The 25,115-nt window shown below is 44.6% G+C and overlaps 1 protein-coding gene across 2 annotated transcripts in view; it reads left to right on the top strand.

The window, feature by feature from the left end:
• GALNT16 (polypeptide N-acetylgalactosaminyltransferase 16) overlaps nt 1-22,663 on the top strand; it is a 51,478-nt gene extending 28,815 nt beyond the window's left edge. Inside the window, exons 7-16 of one of the 2 annotated variants that reach the window (XM_008639524.2) lie at nt 182-269; nt 1,229-1,313; nt 2,341-2,444; nt 6,051-6,177; nt 7,118-7,210; nt 9,779-9,862; nt 10,863-11,004; nt 12,296-12,412; nt 18,896-19,035; nt 21,457-22,663. In XM_008639524.2, coding sequence (XP_008637746.2) covers nt 182-269; nt 1,229-1,313; nt 2,341-2,444; nt 6,051-6,177; nt 7,118-7,210; nt 9,779-9,862; nt 10,863-11,004; nt 12,296-12,412; nt 18,896-19,033 — 978 coding nt within the window. In that variant the 3' untranslated portion in view covers nt 19,034-19,035; nt 21,457-22,663. Of the gene's footprint in view, nt 1-181; nt 270-1,228; nt 1,314-2,340; nt 2,445-6,050; nt 6,178-7,117; nt 7,211-9,778; nt 9,863-10,862; nt 11,005-12,295; nt 12,413-18,895 lie in introns of both variants that reach the window. The other variant, XM_017742185.1, reaches the window with a different exon arrangement.
• Nucleotides 22,664-25,115: the final 2,452 nt, after the last annotated feature.

Raw genomic sequence — 25,115 nt, 5'->3', positions numbered from 1 at the left:
TACCCACCATCTCCATGTTTGGATGTAGTGGCCATAGATCCCTTGCACACATACCAGAACCATATTGGAGAAACCAGACAAAGATTTACATGTACAACTTTGTGTTTCCTGATCTCTGGCAGCTTTGCCAGACATTCAAGAAAAGCCTGACTCCTATTTTTTCCCCCTTTCTCTCCCTCAGGATTATACCCGAGTGGTGAGTCCAATCATTGATGTTATCAGCCTGGATAATTTTGCTTACTTGGCAGCATCAGCAGATTTGAGGGGAGGTGGGTATAATGAATGGCTTATGTAAGTTAGACCTGAGGGATGGTGCATGAAAACTAAGTTGTATTCTCTCCAGCTTTCCGAGAAAAGAGTGTGATGATCTTTCCTGACAGATTATCTGTCCCTTTTTCTCTGAAACTTGCAAAGTCAGATCTTTTGAAGAGTTAGAACAAAACTCAACTACTATTTTCCTCTTGAACTTGAATCACTATCATAACATTAAGCAGTTTCAGGATTTAGTTGATTAACTATCTCACCATGTCCTCACTATGTGACATGTACACTGGAGTCTGACTGGCACTCCAGTTGCTGCTTTGATTGCCAGGCTATCTCGTGGCATCTTCTGAAAAGCATTTACACCTCTCTCCTCTCAGCTGAACCCCCTGCAGCTGTTCCTGTGTTCACCCCACTTCCTGGTGCCCTTCTACATCTTTTATGGCTGGGGCTCACTGCTGCACTGCTTGCCAGCCAAAGGCTACCTGTTCTTTGGCTACCCGTAACAATGGTATGAATTTAGTGACTGCACTATGCTCTGCTGTCCACCACAGACCATCTATAAGTCTTCAAAGACATGGTAGTTCCAATGATCTGCAGGCCTTTGTTCCCAGAATATATCACATCCCACAAAGTCCTTTATTAAAGCCTCATAACTTTGGAAGACAGGGTTTGCCTTTGGTAAGACGAACTGGCCGGATTACTATTACGTCTCAGACTGACAACACTCTCCTGAAGGTGTGGAGTGAAATTGAGGAGAGAACTGTAATGCTAAGAATGGTAGTGCCAAGACAGAAGCTGGTGAGGTCTGCATTAGGATAGACTATTGCCATTTTGGGTAGACTGTGAGGGAGGTTGGGGAAGGAACAGAGGGATAGCCTGTGATATAAAGGTGGAGACTATCACTGAAGCTAGTAGTACTGTTTTTACAATAAGAAAACCAATTTGGCATGTCTTTTCTTTTCAGGGTTTGACTGGAGCCTTCACTTTAAGTGGGAACAGATTCCTATAGAGCAGAAGATGTCCAGAACAGACCCAACTCAGTCTATAAGGTACACTCTGATGGACAGGGTACAGCCCTCCAAATGCCTTTACTAGGCCTTCACCAGTGTGGCAAGGAGGGTACAGGGACTGCCTTGCTGAGGACAAAATGCCACAGCATTCACTTGATTATGACGAACTCTTCATGTCATTTCCTGAGTACATTGAAGCCTATACCCTAAGTGTGAGAGTACTGCTCTCTGAATATTGTGAGAATAGCGATTATGTACTATCATGCACACCACCTCTGCAAGCCACCTCTGCTTCTCTCTGTTTGCTGTTGTGTTCTTCCTAACTCAACACTCTGCATGCCTCAGAAATCGCTTTGGGGTTTTTTAATCACCTCCATCTTTCAGATGAAAACTTAAGGAATTAAGCAGATAAACAGTCATCCAGCATGTGTAAAGCAGATCAGAGAACTGAATCTTACCTAGTAACATGGGCATAGAATTACTCTCACCTATTAAATCTGCATGTCCACAGACAAAAGAAATTCTCTTGGCTGGTGCAGGTGTTGCCAGCCTCACTGCAGGGTACATGGCTCTGAGACATGTAGAATGTAACAAATCCTGCTAGGAAAAGTCACCATGCTTGTCTGTATAGGCAGACGGCTCCCTGTTTGTAATGTGAAAGTATCATTTAATTCCTCTGTGTAATTTGTGAGCCTCTGTTTTGCACTCCAGAAGCAACCAGCTTGCTAACAGCAGAGCAGCAGCCTGTCACACCATGTCTAATTGGTGAACACAGTCATCAAACAGTGTCCGTCATTCCTTCACACTGTGCATATTTGTGTCAATGCAAAAGACACAGCATTACTCTTGTAGTGCTTGTAAGACCCTCTAACAAACGCATGAGGATGATCTAGTGAGGGGCATCTCAGAAACCTGCTGCAGGCTCACATTCCAGCGCTACTATTTTTCTCTTTTAAGTGAGGTATGATTTGTGAGGCCTGGACAAATTGCCTGCCCTTTAAAATTAGGTTTGTGGTGCTACATATATATGTGGTTATTTTGCCTGGATTTCTGTTTTCTCTTCCAGAACCCCTGTCATAGCAGGAGGCATCTTTGTGATTGACAAGTCCTGGTTTAATCACCTGGGAAAATATGATACTCAAATGGACATCTGGGGAGGAGAAAATTTTGGTAAGTTTAGGATGCTTCAAGGGAATGGCACACTAATGCAGAAGCACTTCCCAGTCTTCATCGCTTACCAGAACTCTTTTTGTGAGAAATCTGATGTTCATGTCAGTATAAGGTTAGGGACATGTTCCGGTAATCCCCAAGGTGGTCAGAGCTGTATTGCTGTCAACATGAAGTAAATGGAGACTTTGTGTGATCAGGGCTACACTCTCCTACAGGCATATGTGCTATATGCAGGAGCTTCCACAGTACAAGAAAGAAAGAGGAACCTCCTGATATTTAAATTGTTGCTTGTTTATGAAGAATATTCCTCCAGTTCTTCACATGACAGTCTGTGGTGCCCCAGCTCTGAAGTGGGCAGCCACTCCTACAGCCTCCTCTTGTACCTGTTTGTCTTGCAATTAAGTCTGAATTGCTTTCCCAGCTTGACAGGTCAGAGAGATACTCTTCCTAATAAACCCAGCCTCTTCGTAAATGGAAGTTGGTTACAAATAGATTGAGAAAGCAAACATTTGGAAGCAGGCTAGGGCATCACAAACATCTGAGGAATTCAGAGGCCCAGTGTAGTCTGTCCACTCATGTGCTGTTATGGGGCACGGTGCTTAAACCCATCTCCTTGCACTTAATGGTGGCACAGATATTCCAGGCATCTCTTTCTGCCCTGTGTGAAGGGATGCTGCAATGTCACCAGGTATTAATGACAAAAGCAAGAAGAGTGTTAAAGAGAGGTTCACAGAGACCTCAAGTATTCAGGACATTCATTTAGAAATGGTGCAGGTGGAGCTGAAGAGATAAAAGCCTTACTTTTTGTAGGGGCTTAAGTTGCCTTTTGTAGGCAACTTAAGTAGATTTCTCTGTAGCTAACACTGCCAGAAAAAAAAATTCTGTTTCTACAGCTTCCATAAATGTCACAGATTTGTAAATAAAACCCTTTAAAGAAGAATTTGTATGCTGTTTCCTAGCACCTGGAGTATCTATTAGAAAGAATTAAATGATCAGGAAGAGGAAACTTGTTTCTCTGAACACAGCTGGGAGAGCTGCCTCTTTCTGAAATGCTCTCTGAAACCAGGAAATAATATTTTGGGCTGATAATAGACTCTCGAGGTACCACATTTTAAAAACAAAATATCTTATAACAAGTGTTCTCTGTTTTCCCAGGTCTTGCTTCAGCTTTATGGTATTTGTTATATTAAAAAGAGAAATTAAATGGTACTGGCATTGGAATGTCAGCAGTGTTAGTAGCATCAGCTAAGCACTGTGGCAGAAGTAACAGGAAGCCTTTGCTCAGGCACAAAGATCCCCTCCCCTATGTCCCTCAGACTCCTCTGCAGCACCAACTCAGCTCCTTGCTGTCACTAGCCCTGCTCCAGCTGCAAAGCCAGCTACTTGGCCATTCTGCCATCCTCTGAGCTGCAGCTGTGTAAAAGCTGTAAATCCCAAAGATGGAGAATATTTCTTTGGGCTTTTGTCTGTCTGCTTCTGCCCACCTGGGAGCCCAGTGTTGTGGTTTGGTCCATATGTCAGTAGCATGACACTAAGTAGAGAGAGCTCTTTACCATAAGTAGCAGTAAATTATTTGCATGCTCACAGCCAATCTTCCAGGTAGAGCTGATGAAAACCATGAATTGCTCCACAGAATTTGCTTCATTCTCCTTGAAATAGCTCGTGTAAAGCCTGGCAGTGGCTGGGCCAGGCCGTGTGCGACTGAGCCACAGGTACGGGGCTTGCCAGTTTTGCCTTGTTATGAAGTTTTTCTTCAAATTCAGTGTCTCCTGTCACTTGTCCCTCATCCACCATCAAGTCTGTTGCTGTTGAAAGCTGAAGGATAGAAACCAACCTGGATTTGACAACAAAAAGTATTCATTTTCCTTGAAGAATTCAGAGTGGTTAATTTACCCTCTTAAAAAAAAAGTTTACCATACTTAATTGAAACTGGGTTCTCTGATCAAGGAAAAATATTGATAATGTTCTGAAACATTATTTTTACTAAATATTACAATTTTGAGTGGAAAGGGACTGTTTGGATTAGGTCATCATTTGTAGATGAGATGAGAGAGTGGTTCTAAGATGGTGTGAGGAATCCTCTCTTGGGAAATGGACATCACTTTTAAGTTACGCATGCCAGACTGAGAGTTTTGTTTTTGTTGTAGGCCAAAGTGAGTCAGAAGCTCATTCCAGGAGAGCAAATATCAGCTGGACACATCAGCAGACAGAAACTTACATCTTGGGTTTTTTTTATTTGTTTGTTTCTAAAACCCTTCCTCTCTTCAAATCTGGAACTCCCTGTTAGAAAGAATCTGAAAATAATTAGCTCTGGATAAGAGTCATGAGAGAAAAGAGCTCGTGAGAAATAAGACAAAATACAGTGTAATCAAATGGGGTTTTTTTACTTAGAAGCTAGATTAAACACACTGTCTCCCTCCACCCTGCAACTCACTGTTTGAACTACTGCTCGGTATGCAGAGAGGAAAACTGTGGAGAAAGATGAAGGTTGGGAAGATGTTAGAGTGTATACATGGTTTCACACATCCATTAGATCCGGATACATAATTTCTTTTTAATTTATAAGCATCAGAGCCACATGAATCAGGCATTACCGGAGGGAGATCCCAACTGAGTAAAGTTTTTGAAGTAATCAGTCTGTACAATCTGAAGCCCTTTTGGTAAGGACTACCAAACCACCCAGATAATTTTCATTTTCCTTTTTCCTTCTCTTCTCATCACCACATGAATTGGAAGTGGGAAACCCCTCCGGTATGGCAGTGATTAAACTTGTGAGGACAGACCCATAAGCTTGAGCAAGGTCACATACCTTCTGTGATGCAAATAAGTGCCTGCACATCAAAGCTCCATGCTCTTCTAATCCTTAACAAAATGTTGAATCTAGCTTCAGGATAGGGTGGATTTCTTCAAGTAGCAGGATTCTGTCTGTATTTTCATAGTCATGCTATATTAGACTGGTATCTGCTCTGAGCAGTACCCCCAGCAGAGGCAACTGTAACACAGTCATCCTCTTTTTTTTCATTAGTAATAGAGCCAACCAAAATGAGGAGAAGGAGCTATTGTAGGGTGGATAACATAGAGGTATGAGGGAGAGGACCTAGATCTAGACATTGACTCCCTATGCCCTCATCTTGTTCTCTTCTTTCCCCTTGTCTTCTAATTTCCCCTTGTCTTCTAAACTCCCTGTCTTCCTCACATAATTTGCTTTACACAGTAAATTCTTCCTTTTTAATTCCATCTACGTGCCGGGATGAGAGTAACAGAAGTCCAAAACACGGGGTGTGTGTGTGTGTGGGAGTGGTCTCAGTCTGTTGCCAAATGCCATCCTGAGGACCTGACATCCTGACCAACCTTGAGGACCTGGTCAAATGCAAAGGTGTCTCACTGAAATGAGACCAAAGAGGAGCAGGACTGGAGAAGGCTTAGAAGTCCCTGAGCCACAATGGTTGCCTTCATTTTAACAAAGGGAGGACAGTGTCTCCGCTATCACCATGGCATTGCTTTCCCTGATTTTGCTGTTGCAGGCAATACACCTAGAGCAGAGGGGCAAGGAAGTTGCTCTTCTTGGAGCTGTTGCAGCTGTATGACTCTTGGGATCTCTTCCAGAGCTCTCTTTCCGAGTGTGGATGTGTGGTGGCAGCTTGGAGATCGTTCCCTGCAGTCGAGTGGGACACGTGTTCAGGAAGCGCCATCCTTATGACTTTCCTGAGGGCAATGCGCTGACTTACATCAAGTAGGTGTTGGGTAGTTCCGGGCAGCAGCTGGGCCACCTTTGTGTTGGGCACGTCTAAATAAGTCTGAATTCTTTGTTGTGCTTTTGCCTGGTGACAGAGAACAGCTTGTGGCTGAGCATCTGTTCTCAAGGGAAGGATGAGTTGCTGTTTTGTGTGAACAAAACCTGTTCCCTTCTCTGGTGTTTGTATTGGTGTTTCTTATTCCTCCTCAGTCTCTGGTGGCGGGGGTGGGGGAGGAGCAGTATGGCCAGGAGACACCCTGGCCATTCACAGGTGCTGCCCTGTGACATATGCCTGGGTATCAGCAGTCCTTGGACATCTCTGGTGTCTCTGAGCTGTACATGCTCTGAGATGAGCCCTGAGGACAACTTCTACTGCAGGACAGATGGAAAGAGAAAAGAGATGAGACAAAGTGCTTGACAATGGAAGTGATTAAGCACTGCTGCAGGGCCCCAGAGAGATGGTGGAATCTCCATCGTTGGAGATTTCAAAACTCAACCAGTCAAGACCCTGAACAACATGACCTAATCTGAAGCTAGTCTGCTTTGGGCAGGAGATTAGAGGTTAGAGAGAGGTGCTTTCCAAGCTGAATTATCCCATGACATTATTCTAATCTGGGAAAAGGCATACTGTAATGCATGTGATGGTGACAATCAAGCCCGGTGTCTCTGCAGAGGAAATATGTGTGAAAAAGTCATGGTAAACTGTGGCTGTTAAATTTGTAACTTCTGAACTGAAGTGTTCTTGCAAGGCTTTGTAGACTTAACACATTCAATCTCTATCCATCCATACTGCCCACTCTGTTTTGTGTTTGGGACTGTCCCCCACTCCCTCCTGGCAGACAGGCCTTGGGTCTGCCCACCCAGTGCCTGCTTGCTGGGAGGGCAGGTTCTGCAACAAAGCATCTCCTCAGCACAGCATCTGCTCATCCCCATGCAGGAACACCAAGCGCACAGCAGAGGTGTGGATGGATGAATACAAGCAGTACTACTATGAGGCCCGGCCATCTGCTATTGGCAAGTCATTTGGAAGGTAAGCTGTCCCAGACCTTGAGGAGGGCTCTGGTAAACCCCTTGCTAGCAAGAAATAGTTCTTAGGTCTTCTCTGGGGCTAAGCGTGAGAAATAGAGGTGCTCTGAATGGCTGGCTTTCCAGGGAGGTGGTAGCTGGAGTGTCTGACTAATGAGGTTTGCTTCTAATTCACTTTATTTTTTCCCCAGTAACACTGCATAAACCATTTGTTAGCAGGAGGCCAAAGGGATCTGTAATGAAATTAGAAGACAAGACATTTAAGTGGATAGACAGGAATATTTTTTCTATCACAGCATGCAGCTGTTCTGGAAATGTGAGCTGTGAAGTTACTAGAGCTTGATCTGAAGTCCCTGTGCAGATGCAGAATCCCAGGGCAAGCATGGATGGCAACCCAAGCTGGATGGCACATGGGGCACGTTGCACTTGGTGCACTCCCCTCTTTCCTGATGGATGGAAGGTAGTTTGCCTGGTTTGTAGGGCAGGAGAGAGTATGGCCAATGGTGAGATTTAGAAACACAATCTGCAGAATTGTGCTTCTTACAGCATCTTTGCTAAAGCTGTCTTCAGTCCACATGGGGCTTATTGTTACCAGCTTAACCAGTTCCCTGTGACCCAGAAATCAGTGAAGGACACCAAACCTGGGATGAAAGGAGAGCTTGCTCTCTGTGCTCTCAAACCCCTATGACTCCCAAATAAATGTAAAAATCCCAGGAGTGCTGTATTTCTGTGGGTTTTGTCTGCCAGTGAACAAATGGCTATTGTTTTATCAGTGTAAGGTCTTGGCAGATGTGGTTGTATCTCAAATGTGTAGCTGTGTGCACAGGATAATGAAGCATCTCCTACTTATTTATGACAACCAGCTCACTTTTCTTGCTGTACACTGTGCTTTATTATCATGATGCATTACATATCTTCATAAAAATAGCTTTGCCTACCTAATTTATCAGTCCTTGAGCTGACTGCAGCAGCTGGGCTGGGACCAAATAGCAAGTAACCCTGCTGCCTGTGAAGGAAACCAGACTTGCATATTGTATGTGGATATATTGCTCATGTGTTTTAGTGGCAAAATCTGCAGTTCTTGTTCACACAGACTTCCTAGTGACTTTGCTGGCAGTGTTGGCTGAATAAAAGCTGAAGCAGAGCATAAGGCTTTGATTTCAAGCAATTTCCTGTAGTAACAGCTCTGTGAACCTGCATTAAATCTAGATTATAGGGTGCAAATGCCTTTGCCACCATCACTGACAATTGGGCCTAAAATGGACACTTCTTCCCCACAACTTTGATGTGGATATAAAATCTAAGAACATTCCGCTGAGCTATATGGCCTCATGTTATATGTACAGTGGCCTCTGTGAGCTGAGGATGGACATGTACATGGGTACAGTTGAAATTCCTTCCCAGCACACAAATGTAGTGTTGCAGCTTAAAGACAAGAGTTCCTGGTTTCTCTGCTCAATAGGACTGCTGGAGGGAAATCCTCTTCTTCAGCCAGCTAAAGCCAAACAAATCAGCAATGGGAGGACTGCCACATCAGACAGCTACTGACGTGTTGAGTTAATCTCCCCTTATACTCCCACCCTTCCCCCAAACTCCTTAAGAACAAATAATTAAGTTCTCCAGGTCTGAGTTCTCCAACCTGAGCCTAGAGCTGCTGCCATTGATGCCTTGATGGCATCCTGAAACATCAGGTGGCTACCTGAAAACAGAGGCTAGACAAGATTAAGAGCATAAAAGCAGGTATTTATTGAAGGGCCCTCAAAGGTACACCTTGGGCAGTCAAGAGGCTACACCCAAGATGGACCCTGGGTCACAGGTTTTTCACACTTTTATAAGTTTGGTACGTTTGCATATCAGGGTTAATTCTCCAATTACAATTTCAGGCAATGAAGTAATTACCCCAAGTTTGCCCCCCGTTCAGAGGCTTTAGTTCACATATTTCAGGGCCTGGGACAACAAGGTGTCCTTGGAGTGCAAACCTAGACAGGGTTTGTTATGTCTAACCAGAATGAGGAAACAGTAGCTAACAGGCTCTATGAAGTTTCAGAGTTACATACTAAACAGTACAGGATCTGAAAAATATTAAAGTTAAAACCTAAGGTATCACCATGAGCTAGAGACTTGCTTTAGCACACACAAATGAATCATCTGTATGTACCTGAGCACAAACACTTTCTAGGCCTTTTCAGCATCTGATTGTTGTGCAGGTTTCATGGTATGCCTCTACAGGGGCACCCAGAGGCAGAAACGCTTTCCTGATCTTACAGCAGTTTTATTTCAATGTATTATTTAACAAGGTAGGGCCTGGGCCTTGCCATCGCTCTGAGCCAAAGGAAGTGCAAGAACAGCTCTCTGAAGGTGTTTTGTCTTCCATTTCTATTTCCTGCCATTTGCCTCTCTCTTCCTCTTTACCTCAGGTCACTGCTAGTGCTCTAAACCCAGCAACAATTATGTGGGAGAGTGCGTAATGGCAAAAAGTCACGTAATCTCCCTCAAACCTCCTGGCCAATCTTTGTTGTTCCCTTCCCTCTTGTTCACTGCCTTACTCTCAACAAACTGCCTGTGTTTCCAGTGTTGCAGACCGAATGGAGCTGCGACGCAAGCTGAACTGTAAATCCTTCCAGTGGTATCTGGAGAATGTCTACCCCGAGCTCAAGTGAGTCAGTTCTTTGCTTGTAGAAATCTCTGAAAGATTTGGGAGGTGGGTCACACTGAGAAGATGAGCCTTGACAGCAGTGGGCAAAAGAGAGACTTACACTTGGAAAAGGTTTTCTCTGTTCTTCTTTTTGGTGAGAAACCTCCAGTGTTTTCCTGGCTCGTATTATCACAGCTCTGCAAAAGGTCTGCCTTCTGTTCTGCCCCACACAGCTGTCCCTTGGAGATGTGCAACAGTGTTGTTTTCAGAGGTGTAGGGTGTAGACAAGTGCCAGAGCACTACGCCCCTCCCAGTTTTGACTTGGTCTCTGCCTGTTGGATGCTCTGCCTGGAGGTAGTTGGGCCAAGTAGAACTGGACAGCCTCAGTGCAGATGTTTGGGTGGTTCAGAGAAGGCTCCAATGAGTGCCAGCACCAGCTGTCCCTGTGGCTTGCCCTGCCCTGGGTCAGTACACAGTAGTGTTGTGTCCTTGCTCAGCTGGGAGGTAGAGCTGTGTTGTTGGCATGTGCAAACCAGCACACACAGGCAACACATCTTTACTCCTCAGTCTGTGGCCAGCATGAGTGGAGGCTAAAACATCCAGCTGTAGTCTGGCCTTGACAGGTCCTTCCTGCAGTCTGACCAATGAGACAATGAGTATGTTAGCTGGGGAGAAGACTGAAAAAGCGGGAGGAAGAAGCAGAATAAATCAAGTGTGGATATGGCTTTTTACTGGAAACAGCCTCTTTCAGAATTTCAGAATCACTATATTAAACTGCTTAGGGTACCCCTAAAGACCCTGATATGCCTTCTGAAACAAAAGAGTACCAGTCTTCTCACCAAGTTCTCACTTCATTTTTGCCTCCTCCAGATATTTCCAGTGAATAGCATGATATTGTTCATTTTCTGTGAAATATAGGGGCCTGTATTTCAGTCAGGGGCAAATTACACCCTTATAAATGTGAAAGTACTGTGGACATGTCTGTGTATGAAGTACAATGTAGCTGTCATTTTACTTCAAGGATTCCTGAAAAAGAGTTGATTCCAGGAATAATCAGACAAGGAGGAAACTGTCTGGAGTCTCAGGCACAGGATACCACAGGGAATATGTTGGCTGGCATGGGAAACTGTAAAGGGACGGTGAACAATCCACCGGTCACTCAGGTAAGGCAGGCTTTGCTTTTGTGCTTTGCTCCTGCTCCTACCCTTTTTATAACCTGAATGAAGAGGCCTCTTGGGCTTTGGTGGGTTTATATGGAGGTGAAGGAAGGGAGAGTTTCACCCTGTAATGATTTTAATAGTAAGCAGAAAAGGAAGCTGTGCCCATCTCTCAGAGCTCTGTTGGCTCAACAGACTCAGCAGTCAGGAATAGAACGTTAAGGTTTTCATCACTCAGAGACAAGAGGTAGTGCTTAAATGCTCAGGGAGTGACAGACTCACTGAGAATCATTTTGGGGCTGTGCTTGGGTAGCACCCTGGCATGTGGGTAAGAGATTTTTCCGGGATCAGAAACCTTCCTTGCTCTGCCAGCTCAGCTGTAGCTGCAGATGACTTGAATTGTGCTGTTTTGCAGATGTGTTTCAGTATAAAGCACAAATAGAGTTTGAAAAGCTGACCCCAGTGGCAGTAATACAGTGCAGGTCTCCTAACTGCAGTGGAGCTGTGATGGTTTATATACAAGCTGAAGATCTGCACTCAGACTCTCCTTTAGTGCTTTGGTGACTGAAAGCAGCAGGGAAGCAGCTTGACAAAGTTAAGGGTCACAGTAGGATATTTTATGCCAGAAAATACATATTCACATCTGTTAACTGTTGGAAACTAGTTTGCAGCCAGCATTCAGTGTGCCATTTAACCTGACTCATTGCTCTGTGTCATTACCACTTGAAATCCCTGAAGCTTACTGCATTTTGTATTTCTTCCTTGGGGAAAGTATAGTAATAATAGTTGATTGGATCAGATATCCATCTAGTCAGAGGAAGGAAAAAATGAATTGGCTTGTCCCCTTTGCGTGCTGGTGATATATGAATATGCTTGCACGTGTTTTGCTTTGCTTGACAATCTATAGGTCCCAGATACCTGTTACAGAACATGTCTGCTATGTAAAAAATGCAGAAGCAGTTGTACATCATGTGTGTCAGGGCTCAGGATCCTCCTTGCTTTGTAGGCCTGAATTTGTAAAGCTGCAGAGCAGAAAGTTCCATGGGATCCGGGGTTAATCAGACACCTCAGATAGTGAGGGGAGCCAGCTGCAGGCTTTGAAATGGTCATGATGCACCCAGCCTGAGCACAAACTTCTGTTCAGGTGACAACTGCTGTGGTAGTCTTCCCAGGGAGCTTTTGGTAGGAAGAGAACAAAAGATAGAGGGTTTTTAAATATCTGATAGAAAAAGCTTTCTCTCCCTCATCTGATCACTGTTGGGATCCTAATGGAACCTTTCCTTTTCTTATTCCAAAGGAGTGGATATTCAGTGATCCTTTAATTAGACAGCAGGACAAGTGTCTTTCCATTACCTCCTTCTCTACTGGCTCTCAGATCACACTGGAAGCTTGCAATCAGAAAGAAGGCAGACAGGTAGGTAACAGGGCACCTGTTTCTAATGCCTTCTTTGCCACATATGAGTGTACCTACATTAGTGCAGCCAGCAGGGCAAACCAGTACTATCAAAGCACATAAAAGTCCTTTCCATCTTCTGCATCTCCCTCTCTGGTGTGTTTCATAAGCTTGGATGAATGAGAGAGCGCGTGACCAAACAGGAAGCGCAGTGTGTGGGTGTCTGCTCTGCCTGGGCCCTTGGCAGCGGGGTTGGCTCCAGCTCAGTAGCACCCAGACCTTGCTTCTTGGATAAGTTTATGTGCAGCCAGATTGGTGCATGGATGGAGCACAGCACCAAAGAGAGGTAGGTAAGGCAACTGCTTTGAGATACCTGAGGGAAGGGTGGTGTGTGCTATCATTTGGTTTTTTATTTAGAAGTGAGAGAACTGTGTTCTTTGTGCTGTTCTTTGGACACGTGAGCAGACCTTTAAAACTGAGTGTGCACAACTCAGTTAAGAAATACTGACTGACATGAAGCACCATATGTGCCACCTGAACTGCTCCCTATAGGCAAAATACACAGCAGCAATGTTCCCAACAAAATGCAGGTCTTTGACTTATGCTGTTTCCAAGATGTACATCCCTGATCTGTCAGGACAAATCAATCATTTTGCCTTACAGCACTAGGTAAGGGATGGCCTCTGCAATGGTTGGGGTGCCCTCAATAGAGATGTGATGTGCTTTTTTATCAGAACTGGGCAAAGCACAGAAAGGAACAACGCAACACTGGCAGACAGCAGATTGGACTTGTTTCATTCCTAGTTCCCATGCTTCCCTCTACACCAAGAGGAAACAAACTTTCTGTCATCTAAGGCTGTGCTGACTCTGTACTTTCTGACGCGTCTGTTTTGATAGCCCAAAGGTAGATGGCTCAGCCTTAACCAGTTCTCAGCAGCATCTTCTTTTGTCAGTACTTTTTAATGCTGTCTGAATCCTTGAAGTTAGTTCTTCCTGAAAGAAAGCACTGAAATCCAGTCCTGGCCATTTATGGAAAACCTGTATAGACTTTCCTCTGGAGGATTGCTTAATGCAGAAATGCCTTGAAGAGTTGTCACCATGAATACGCTGGGAAAACTCTGAGTTTGGATTAGTCTGCAAGGGTATCCCAGGTGGGCTGTGCTTGCCTGCTCCTTTTTCTTGCTGGCAGTCACTCACCCCCTTGCTGTGTAATTAGGTCACTTAGCTTCTTCTTATGTGCCTTGCAGTATTTTCCTCGCTGGCAGCAGAGAGGACTCTAGCAGCTGCCAAAATCAGCTGTCTTTCCCTGCTTCCCTTGTCACAGAAGGACAGGGTCCCTCAAGGAGGGTGGAGTCCAAGCTATATCAGAAGCCAGAAGCCACAGTAATACAAGCAGGCTTATTCTGCTGCTGGAATAGGATTTATTGAGTCTTGATGTGTTGATTATATACAGGCTCATTATGAAGACATACACACACTTAAGGGTGTGAGCTGTTGTTTTCCATTACCTTATGTGAGCAAACTGCACTTACATCAAGGACTTGACCTAGCAGATGATTTAACTAACTGACTCTAAGCAAGGATTTTGTTTAAGCATTTCAAATAATTAGAGGCTGATTTGAATTGCAGCTGCCATTCCAAACTGCCTTGCAGCTGAAGGGACAAGGTGGGGTGAAGTGGGAGAAATGCATTTGAATTTTTAATGTAATTTGGGTTGAAATGCTCTGAAATGTTGGGATCTTTTTTGTAGTCCCAAACTCCCATTTCAGATTTCTACTTGTAAAGCCAATTCTACTTGCAATGCTCAAGTTTGTTGTGTTTCTGGGGAATGTTGTTATGGTTCTTTCCTTCCATAAACACAACAGTAATTGTTGTTAATACTGACATTAGATTTTAATTAGCTAGAAGTCAGTCATCGTGTAAACTATTCCATTCTCTCTCCTCCTGATATTTGAGAGGTTGATTTCCAAGAAAGAGCAAAGCTGCAGGGAACAAATTCTCTCAGTTGCCCTACAACTTGCCTGTCTCCCCATGGACACTCACAGCCCGAAGTGCAAGTGCTGGGGGAGAGCAGTGCTTCCAAACTGTGCATGAGTATATCCACTTCTCAGATCAAGTGGGCTACTCAGAAAATCAGAGGAGCTCGATGGAGGGTGGAGGGAGGGGAGCTGAGCTACTTTGGAGAGCTGGAAGTGACAAGCCAGAGCCCTGAGTATGTGGTCTGAGTGTGGAGGAGGGGAGCCTGGCCAACATGCATTGCACACATCACACGTACAATATCCTAGGAGGAGATGGCAGCATAATAAAAGTCCGGCTTTGAACATCTTTCCTGTCACTGTCATCAGAAATCTGTGGTGAAAGATGTTTGGGTTTTTCTGGATCTAGATTTCATGTCTGTGTCTGAGTCATGAAAAGCAACATTTCTGACAAAAGACTCTACATGTGATAGCTTTGGTTTTTAGTGTCCCGGGGTTAGATCATTATGACAGCACCACACAGCTCCTAAAGTTGGTTTCTGCTTTCAAACATACTGAAGCTGTGCCCATGCTACACAGCTGTTCTGCATTAAGCATGTCCCAAGGACAGATAATTTTATTGTTAATTTTGAGTGCTAACAACAGCCCATCTAACATATAGATAATACTCTAGCAGAGGCTTTAGACTATTACGAGTTGTGTCTAGAGTATTACCTCAAAATAAGTCTAGAATTTTGCAGGCAGGATGATACAAAACAATAGTCACACTTTAGATGATTTTTAGTGCTGTCAGACTCCCTTGGGTTCAAAGAAACCAGAAATGAAATCTATTTGGCAACATGATCCTGTTGATCATTCAACAGCAACAGCTGGCACTGCTAGCAGAGGACCAGCCAAAAGCTATTCTGCATAATCAGAACTAGATTTCAAACCAGATGGATGTTATCCATAATGTTATTTGGAGAATAGCATTTTTAGTTGAATGCGCAATACATTATTGCCTTCAGCTTTGTTTTTGGCTCTGACTGACAGTAGGAGTGGTGTTTTAATTTGTATTATAGCGAGGACAAATAGAAGGCAAAGTGAGAGTCAGACACTAAAACAAGAGAATGAAAATGAGAAGCATTGGCACAGTATTTCCCAACAGAACAAGAAATGCTGAGAAATCCTATTAAACAGTTATATTTCATTAAAATGTTCTGAAGGAATGAGACCTCAGCGTGAAAATAAGGACACTGAGTTTTCTTGTGAGACTATGTTTGAAATTCTGTGTCCCTTTGTATGCCATTGGGAAATTTTTCCCACTTTACTTCTCAGTATATTACCTGAAGATGAATGCAATTTTATATAGAGTATCCAAAAAGAAAAGGAGTGTAAGCCTGTCTATTTTGAAAGCACCTAACTCAGCATCTTCATGATAATAAGTAGGTAACACAATACTGGCAATATGCCATACCTTGAAAGTAGTTTTCAGGAGGCAAGAGTTTCTCTCAGTTGTGATTTAGTTTTAGAAATTTAAGTGCTCAAAGGAAGGCAGTACTTGGTGGATGCTGGTGTGAGCTTTTCCATCCTCTGTCTCTGCTCATATATTTAAAATTTAGTCTTCAAGACCAGCTTCAGGCTTCCCATGGCACTGCAAATACACTCAATTACAACTTACAGTCTCCTTGGCTACTCCGGTTATCAGCTCTCCGTACATTTCTGTTTGAAGTATCTCTGTCCTCATGAACAAAATTTGCCTTTCTCAGCTATGCCTCCTGAGCTTGGCTGATTCCACTGTTCCACAGTTAGGGTTTTGAGAGAAGCCCTGGACTGCCTGGATTACTGGGGGTTAAAAGAAAACTTTTGATTACCCTGAAAAATTAGACTAGTGTAAACAATTTCAGCTCTTGTATATGTTGGATAGAAGAGTACTGGCTTTTTCTGACTTTTCTCTTAGTAACTGCACATGGACTGCTTCCAGCCACTTAAAAGTATTTTGAAATTATAGATAAAAAAAGAGGGAGAGAGAGATTTCCAAAAAAGTGGGGGAAATTTTGGGTTGACACTGGGAAAGAGGATCAAAACACAACATTTCAAAGAAAATATGGACTCTTTTTTTTCCTTCCTCCATCTTCACTCCAAACCTACTCTGACCAGTAAACTGTATTATCTCCATCTGCACAAGAAAGGGAGACCAAAGAGGATTTTCAAGCCAACATTTTTCAGATTGTGCAATGCCTGTATCTTCCAAAAGCTTTCCTTCCAAGTACAGGCCAGTCATAATGTCTGGGTGTAGGAGAAGAGAGGACTCCCTGTAACGTGCACATGACATGCTGGGCTTTCCAGTGGTGTGACTCACTGAGAAGCTGATTGATTTTGTTAGCAGCAGTAAATGTCCTGCTGTGCCTGTTGCTGCAGACTCCCTACTGTCATCACAGTGGGTACCTGCTCAGCATGTACAGGTGCCACAGTAGCAGGTCTCTCATCTGAAGGAATAACATGAGCAAGCCTCCAGTGGTGCTAGTTTTCTCATGAACAGCGAGGGGGAAGAAGAAAACCAATGTCTCTTGGTAATTGCCTTGTCCTCCATCTGAAATCTCATAACAGCATCTTCTTTTACAGCAGGGTCTTTTGGTGAGCTGTGGGGTGCGTGGGAGAGGCAGCCAGCAGGCCTCCTCTAGCACATGCACAGGGGGATGTGGAGACTGGGAATTCACAAATACAGAGAGGTAGTGGGAAAGTGGAGGGCAAGGAGGAAGGTGGGCTTTGGAGAAGGTCAAAAGGCTCCTCACTGGGGTGTCTATGACACTGGAGATGCTGGTGGGGAGGCTGTCATGCAGCAATGGCACCAGCTAGGCACAGAGCACGGCTTGCCAGGGGAGAAGGCCCCCTCCTTTACACTCCATCATTACAGCTGCTGCTTTATGGTACTAACTCTTCCTCAGCTCTTTGTAGGGAGGCTTCTGCCAGATGGGAGCCAGATGGTTCTGGGACCTGTGTAGGCAGTGGGTTGCAGCAACTGGGGAGGGCATTGTAGTGCAAAGTCTACATTGTATCTCCCTGTCCATCATCACTGCGTTCCTCTGCCCCCTTCTCTGTTAAAATCAGCTTCTTCCTGCTGCACAAACAGCTCTCCTTTAGCGGTATCCTGTCAAACAGGGCTAGCAGTACTGCAAATTGGTGCTGCCTCTGGTATTTAGACTTGAAGAAATAGATGATACAGGAGCAACAGGTTACTCTGGGCTTTGCAACTGCCCTGCCCTCCAAGAAACATAACAGCTGCCAGCAATATGTGAACATAACTGAATATCTTAAACCACACAGCATGTGGCAGTCTTTTTGCTGTGCTACCCAAGAATTAAAATGTTTGTAGGTTTTGACATTGCCCAGATATTGCAGGAAATGTTTAAATTCCCTTTGCTTATCTTTTCTGCAATACCCTTGAGGTCCATCAGTGTTGTCAAACACTTTCTTCATCAGTCTCATGGGTTAGCCAAAACATCCTCATAATATTTCTAAGCTGTTTACTGACTGAGCACCCAGACCACAATTCTAACTGGGTCATCTGTGCAACTGAAAAGAATGAAGGGACAACCCCTGGAGCCTGGACCCCTCGATCTTCTCAACCTGTTGAGCTCAGCTGTGCCCCACTTAAGGTGAATGGCAGTACCTCATGTGAGAGATCCCAAATCCACAGACTCATTTCTACTTTTTTCTCTTCATTATCAGCCACAGTGTTCCCAGGTTTTTTTTCCAGCAGGGATGGAAAGTACAGCCCTTTCCCAGTAGAATTTTCAGTTCAAGGTTAGGACATATTTTTGTTTCCTGGTAAGTAGCACAACCAAAGTGGACCTTCAGGAAAGGGTTGTATATGGGACTTTTTGAATGTGATGAAAGAAGAGATGAGGGGACAATGGAAGAGAGAGAGATCCAGTCAAACAGTAGGAAGTATGATTTTTTGCTTTCTGTGGACAGGCTGCTTTCTGTGTTGGGAGACCTTTCAGTGCTTTGCTTTGCTTTCCATGGATTGGAAGGCAACCATAGGAGGGTTTCAAGTTTTGGCAGGTATCTGGATGCCCAGGACAGAGAATGGCAAGGAAATCATGACTATAATACGCTTTGAAAATGCCACTATTTGCTCATTTTTGTATTGATAGAATCACACAATCATAGAATATGCTGAGTTGGAAGAAACCCATCCAGATCATTGAGTCCAGTTCCTGGCCCTTCACATGACACCCAAGAGTCACATCATGGGCCTGAGAGCATTGTCCAAACGCTTCTTGAATTCAGACAAGGCTTGGTGCTGTGACAACTAGTGCCGTTTGCCTTCTAGATGCTTCTGAGTCTGCAGCCCTGTAACTCAGCTAAACCCTAACCCTACCTAACTGCAGGTATCGTTAGTACAGGCAACCAGTGATTTAGAGATGCTGCCCATACCCAGATTTTCATTCTCCCCAGTTGCTGGAATTTATTACCCTCAACTTGAAGTCACCGTTCTCTAGGGGAATGGAAGTAACATCATGTTTTTTCTGTCTTCTCACAGAAGTGGAAGATGAAAGGCAGTTTCATTCAACACTTTGTCAGCGGTCTCTGCCTGGAAAACCAGACTGGAAGAGTGGTGACCAACCCCTGTCAAGCAGGTGTACCTGGCCAACAGTGGGAGCTGCTACAAGCAACATGATGGTAGCAGAGATCTCCTTGCTTCTTTGTGCATGAGACTTTGGAAACAGAGGGGGATCAGGAAGGGAGGAATGGTTTTGTATGTCTGACCCTAAATGTTTTCACTGTGCCCATCAATAAGCCACCATTTCAGCTGAGCACTTGATGTTTTTGAGCTTTTCAGATAAGAAGCTGGGGAAGAGAGGGATCAGGACAGTTGTCGAAATCTTCCCATCTATTAAGTCCTGCTTTGTAGCTGATGCCTGTGCACAGCTGCACCTAGGGATGGAGAAGGACCTAGCCCAATACTTGGAGTGACCCGAAGTACCTTGCAGCTCTCCCCATCCTTTCCTTTCTCTGCATCCAGAGCTCACGACCTTCAGTCCAGCAGCTTTAGGCTATGCTTGTACAAACATTGGTAGCTCTTTGTCTTCCCTGGCTTTTTGCTCTAACATTGTGCATCATTTATGCATATGTCTCTCAGTGAGGACTGGCCAGAAGAGTCATCATGATCATTGGAGAAGCTGGGAAAGAGCTAGCAGATCCTGGGGGCAAGTTTGTCACCTCTTTTTGGTGGGCCCATTCCTTCCTCTGCCCAGAGTAGCTGCCCTACAGCCAAATGTGCTGAGATTGCACAATGCTGACAAGAGAGATTGAAAAGGGACAATCTGTTTTACAAGCTTAACCAGGGATTGTTTCAGGGACTATTCCCTGTTGAATTCTTCCTTCCAGCTTTTTTATGTGTGGAAGGCCAGCCCTGCCTCCAAGAGTGACCCAAGCCTGCAAGTTCAGGGTCCCATGTTCTGGTGGAGGCAGTCAGAGACAGGTGCCAACACATTGGGATGTTAGGAAAGCTGGGACTGTTCTCTGGCTGCTCTTCCTGGTGCTACCAGCCACTGCCCACTGCAGCCCACACTGAAGGTTGTGCACGGAGCTGCGTGGGCAGCACACACAGACAGAGGTGCTGCACATGGCTCAGGCCTGTGGCAGGAGCCCACCCAGATCCCCACTGTGAGAGACACAGGGGGACAGCCCCTAGGTCATAGCAGACTTCTTGCTGCTGGCTGGGCAGGACCGCAGTCCTCGTGCTTGTCTCTCCAGCTCTGCATAGCCCCTGTGAATACAGCCTGGCATGACAAACCACCCACTCCCTCTGTCTAGTTGCTTTTTCACCTCTCTTTGAGAAAGACAAGGCAGAAAGGCTAGGGCTGCTCTACTTTTGACACCCCTCTCTCTTCCCGGTGAGCACCTTAGGGAGAGATTAGATGATGAAGCTGAAACTGCCCCTGCACAAATGCTGCCACAGTGCAGGCCTGCCCTGAGAGACCTCTCCTTTGTGTTCTGGAAAAACCAAAGACACTGGTGTCTCTAGCTAGCATCCCAGTCCTGCTCCCAGTTACCAGTCAGCTCTAGCTGTGTGAGTTTTCAAACCTGCCAAGGGACTCTTACCTATTCAAGTAAATAAAGTCCCCACAACCTTACCTTCTCCTAACTAGATCTGTTAAATTTTCCTTGAGACAGATTTTGTAAAACAACTCTCTTTTCCAAGAAACTGACAGGGGAACCAGGTGGTGGGACCACCCTCATTAGGCAAACGCTTGCCTGGATCCTTTCTGATCTGGTGTAGAAGAAACAGGTTGTTCGTTTGGATTCTGAACAGCTGTTTGCTTCTGATAAAGTTTGCATCTCTTTTGAATTCTTTCTCTTAGCTTGGTATTAGCCCAAACAGTTGACAAAAGAACAGATAATGTTCTTCATACATTGCATGTGCTTAGTGTGAAAACTGAACAATGGTTTTTGTTCTTGGTTTAAAAAAATTAAATCCACCATGTGGCAGGGGCTCTTTTCCTGTCTCCTGCTTCACTTTGACATCAGATCCCCACCTCAGCACTGATTAGCCAGAAGAATGACCTGCCTGCACTCTGAAAACTCACAGGGGAGTTCTTTTGATTCTTACAGAATGGTGCAGCTGTTCTTCTGTGTGGAAATGAGGGCACTGACTCTGCAGTGGTTTCTCTTTCCCCTTATAGACATGCTTTGGGCTGGAACCACTGAGGTCAGGAGAGGGCAGAGAAGGAAGGAAAATAGCCTAGGAATGGAAAGAGAGTGGGCCAGACAGACCCATTGAGGGGAGAAATGCCATCCTATTAGCTACTGCATTTTTAAACAAGAATATACAGGAGATGGTCCTTCCAGAGTAGCATCATTATGCAGTAGGAGACAGGAGCAGTCAAGTTCTTACCTACCTGGCTTGAAAAACGTTGATGCAAAGACAGATGAAGGGCCACTGAGCAGGTACTGTTCGTAAGCTCTGTAAACAATAAAGTGTGAGAGGATTACATATTTTCATCAAAACGCAGTCTAAGTGGACCATCTGACCTCCACCCATTTCACTCTCCAGCAATTCATGGGCTGCAGCTAACAGCATGTTCACTCCCCTACCAGGTACTGCCTCCTTCCTCCCTGCTCCCACTCTGTGTGTGCAGCTTTCTTGCAGTTCCTTCTTCATAACCACTCTGGGACCAGGACCCAGCTCCTCTACAAACAATGCTCCTGACTGCTGCAGACCACAGAAGCCCTGCTTGTATACAGTCTCCAAGCTCTGGGCCAGCCCTGGTTCAAAGGGCTCTTGTCAGCACAACGACTGCTGCCCTCGACTGTGTGCTTGGCTCCAGTGCTGGAGGTTGCTGACTGCTCCTGGAGCAGACATACCTGGACTAGCTGTGTTGATTTGTGCCTCTCTTCCTACTGCTCTCCTGGCAGAGTGTGAACTGGCACCCTTCTTGGGCTGTAAGCTGGGGCAGCTGAAGATTGGACACTCTCCTTCTTCAGGTGCCCTGGCCTGGGGGAGGAAATGGGCAAAGGTGGACATATGCTAGATGTCAATAACTCAAATTGCTTGTGGAGTTTGGAGTTTAATTTTTTAATTCTGCCTGGTTTTGGACATGTTCTCCTGAGGTCACCTCCAACTGCTCACTTTTCTGTCAGCTAAAGCATTGCTTTAGCTCAACAGAGATCTCCCCACACACCATCTTTTGGAAGCCATTGGTTTCCAATGTATTTTAACAGTTGCTGAAAAGGAGGTACATTACAAAAGGCTGCTGTCAAGTGTGGGCAAACTGAATTTCTCATAATAAACGAAGTCTTGTTCAAATTCATTATTAGCATAGTCTCCATTTCCCTTGCATTGAAGGGAAGGAAGAACAATATTATCTCTGCTTTCTTCCCCAAGGTCCATGCAGTGCCATGTTTTGTAACAGGTGTCTCCTAGGATTTTTCAAGCAAACTGACTATTTTTAACAGTCAGAACAAGCAGCTGCTCACCCTTGTTTTCCTGTTTACTTAATAGTCTAGCCCCCTAGACTGTCAAGATGGAGCATTTGCATTGGTAATACCTTTAAAGAAAGCTGTTATTGTTTCAGAGCATCCAATGTAATTTCCTGTGCTGTGAACCAATGGGGGTTTATTTAAGAGGAGCTGAATCTACTGTTGTACAGAAATAGATTTCAAAAGGTTTATTTTTCCCACTCACTTGTAAGTTGCACTTTGCCAGATGTAATTTATGTGGAACCCAGTTTAGTTTTCCTTTTTCTTCAAAAAAGCATGTGCCAGAATCTGTTTAATGCCTGGAATAAAATCCATTTTGAAGTAAGTGTTTCAGCCTGTTCTTATTCCCCTTTGCTTCCTCTGCTGAAAAAGAGCATCCTTTCTTGCCAGTCCCCTCCTCTGTCTCTCACTGGGTTTGTTCCCTACATATACATACCCCAGTTCTTTGCATGGGTTCATGGGCTGCCTCAGGAGGGATACTGCTGGAGCTGGCAGAGATGCTTCTAGGAAACAATGGTGTACCAGTTGAAAAGGACTGAAAAAGTCCTTCTCAGCTGGATAGGGAGACAAGTATAATTCCTGGCAATTAATGGGCTGACTTAAGTGCTGAAAGAAATAGCTGGGGTTGTGGGGAATTAATTCTTCCTGTTACTCCTCCCTTGATATTTTCCTTAAGCTAGCAGCCTGCCTATTTTTTACATAAGCCTCCCAAAGACTTTTCTTCTGCTTCTGGCTTGAGGGCAAAGAAGCATCACAACCCACAGATGTCTCATAGCATGTGCATCTCTGAGCTTCAAATATTGTAACTCCCCGAGGAGGCTGGTAAGATTTTCTAACCTCATATTTTATAAAACAATAAGGGAAAAAGAGAGAAAGAAAAGGGGGGGGGTAAGAAAAAAGAAAGCCCAGCCAGCAGTGTCGATGTGGAGACTTTGCGTTTAAAATCAAGGATTAACAGCCTGCCAGCTCACCTCGCAGAGGCTTTTTCAAACGAGGGTCAGCTGGGTCTGCCTCTACAGAAAGCAGCTGTGCCAGAGCTTCTGTCTAGGGAAGGAGGGTGAAGGTGTGCTGGAAGTCAGCTGGTATGGGGGGAAACCAATGCTTATCCATGCTGCCTGATGTTTGAGTGGTGCGGGAACTCAATAAAAAGGAGAAGAATTGGGGCTTTCTCTCTTAGTGCTGCTCTTGTAGCAAGACACAGTTGGGCTTTGTCCTTGGAGCCCTGCCATGCACACCCTGAGTGATGACCACCAAAGTGCCCTAAAAACCAGGAGGTTCTCAAGCTCTAATGGCTGGGAAGATTTTATTAGTCCTGCCTAGGAAAATGATAGGGTTCTAATCTTCTGAAGAGCCAGACTGGGGGGGTTGGGAGGGAAGGAGAAATGGGTGAGTGATGGGTTATCCTCTGAGGAGGATAGGATCAGACATGCAGCAGTCTGACACATACATAAGGTAGAGAAGAGTTTGGAGTAGAAACAGGTGCCTCCAAAGGGACTAGAACCTAGTGTGGGAAAAATTATAGGGGAGTAATTTCTCTGCTGGAGGCTGAAAACATAGAAACACCATGTCCACAGCAGTCATACAGCTGGGTCAAATTCAGTAGATGCTTTATCTAAAAAGGAAAATCAAGTGTTATTTGGATTTGTTGTTTGCTTGTTTGTTGGGTTTTTTTAAATACTCAAATACTTTATTTGAGAACTCACAAAACAGATTATTTTCTTAGAAATAGAGGTATTCTCCAGGCTACATTCAGTAACAAATCTAGGTGCTAAGGGACCATCTTTTTCTTCAGTTTGTTAAAAGGGATTTGCTTGATACAGAGACCTTATGGGGATGTCTCTTAATTCTCAAGATCCTCTGCTGTTGTGCTGCAGGGTGTGTGGAAGGGGATATCTCTCGCCCTCTAATTGGACTTCTTCAGCACTTTAGAAGTACATTCTAAGTTCAGAAGCATCTGGAAACCTGACTGCTGCTCTTCCTTTGGGCAAGCATCCTAACATACTCCCTGCATCCTTTCTCTTTTGGTCTCTACTACTTGGTGAGTGTTCAGACGGAGCCGAAGAGCTCCTGTGTCCCTCCCTTTTAGGGGGCCTAAGATTCATTCCTTCATCATGGCTTGTGAGAACTCTAAACAGAGCCAGAGAAGCCCTGGAGAACTGCAAATATTGAAATTAGATGTTTACATCTACCTGAAAGAAAACTTGTTTTCAGTGTGTTTGTTTTGCTGCTATAGTAGCAAAAAATTAGCAGTACAGTGCCCTGTGAAAATAAACAGGATATTTGCAGCATGCTGGGCTTCTGGCTCTGCTTCTGCAGTGGAGAACTCTGTGCCCATGTGTGGACAGGAGGCATTGCCCTTCCATCGCTCTCCCAGCTGGGGTGCAAGGTAGCAGCCGTCCCCATTTCTAGGCTTTGTTTCTGTAAGGCGTTTTGCAAACAGCTGTGGTACAGTCCAGAGCTGTGTTAAAAAATATTTCTTTACTGTGGCATGTTGCAAAGGAGCCACTGGGACAGGGACTCCTGGGGACAGGAGGGAAGTGAACAACCTTTTACTTTTTTGACTGATCTACATCTGTTTGAGAAATGCTGCTTAAATCTCACCAGTGACTGACCAGTCACTAAAATCAGGCCAGAATGAGGTAGTATTTCTTTGCTGAAAATGACACTGGTAAGTGTTCAGGCTTGCCTTTTTTTGATACATCCCATCTGAATGGAAATAGCAGCTTCTGACTTATTGATGAAACTTGTGCTTTACAAATCTGAGTCATTAAAATAAA

Source organism: Corvus brachyrhynchos, unplaced genomic scaffold (assembly GCF_000691975.1).
Source record: "Corvus brachyrhynchos isolate BGI_N302 unplaced genomic scaffold, ASM69197v1 scaffold115, whole genome shotgun sequence".
Classification (NCBI taxonomy): domain Eukaryota; kingdom Metazoa; phylum Chordata; class Aves; order Passeriformes; family Corvidae; genus Corvus; species Corvus brachyrhynchos.
Note: the sequence above shows the minus strand (reverse complement) of the source record. Positions and strands in the feature narration are given on the sequence as shown.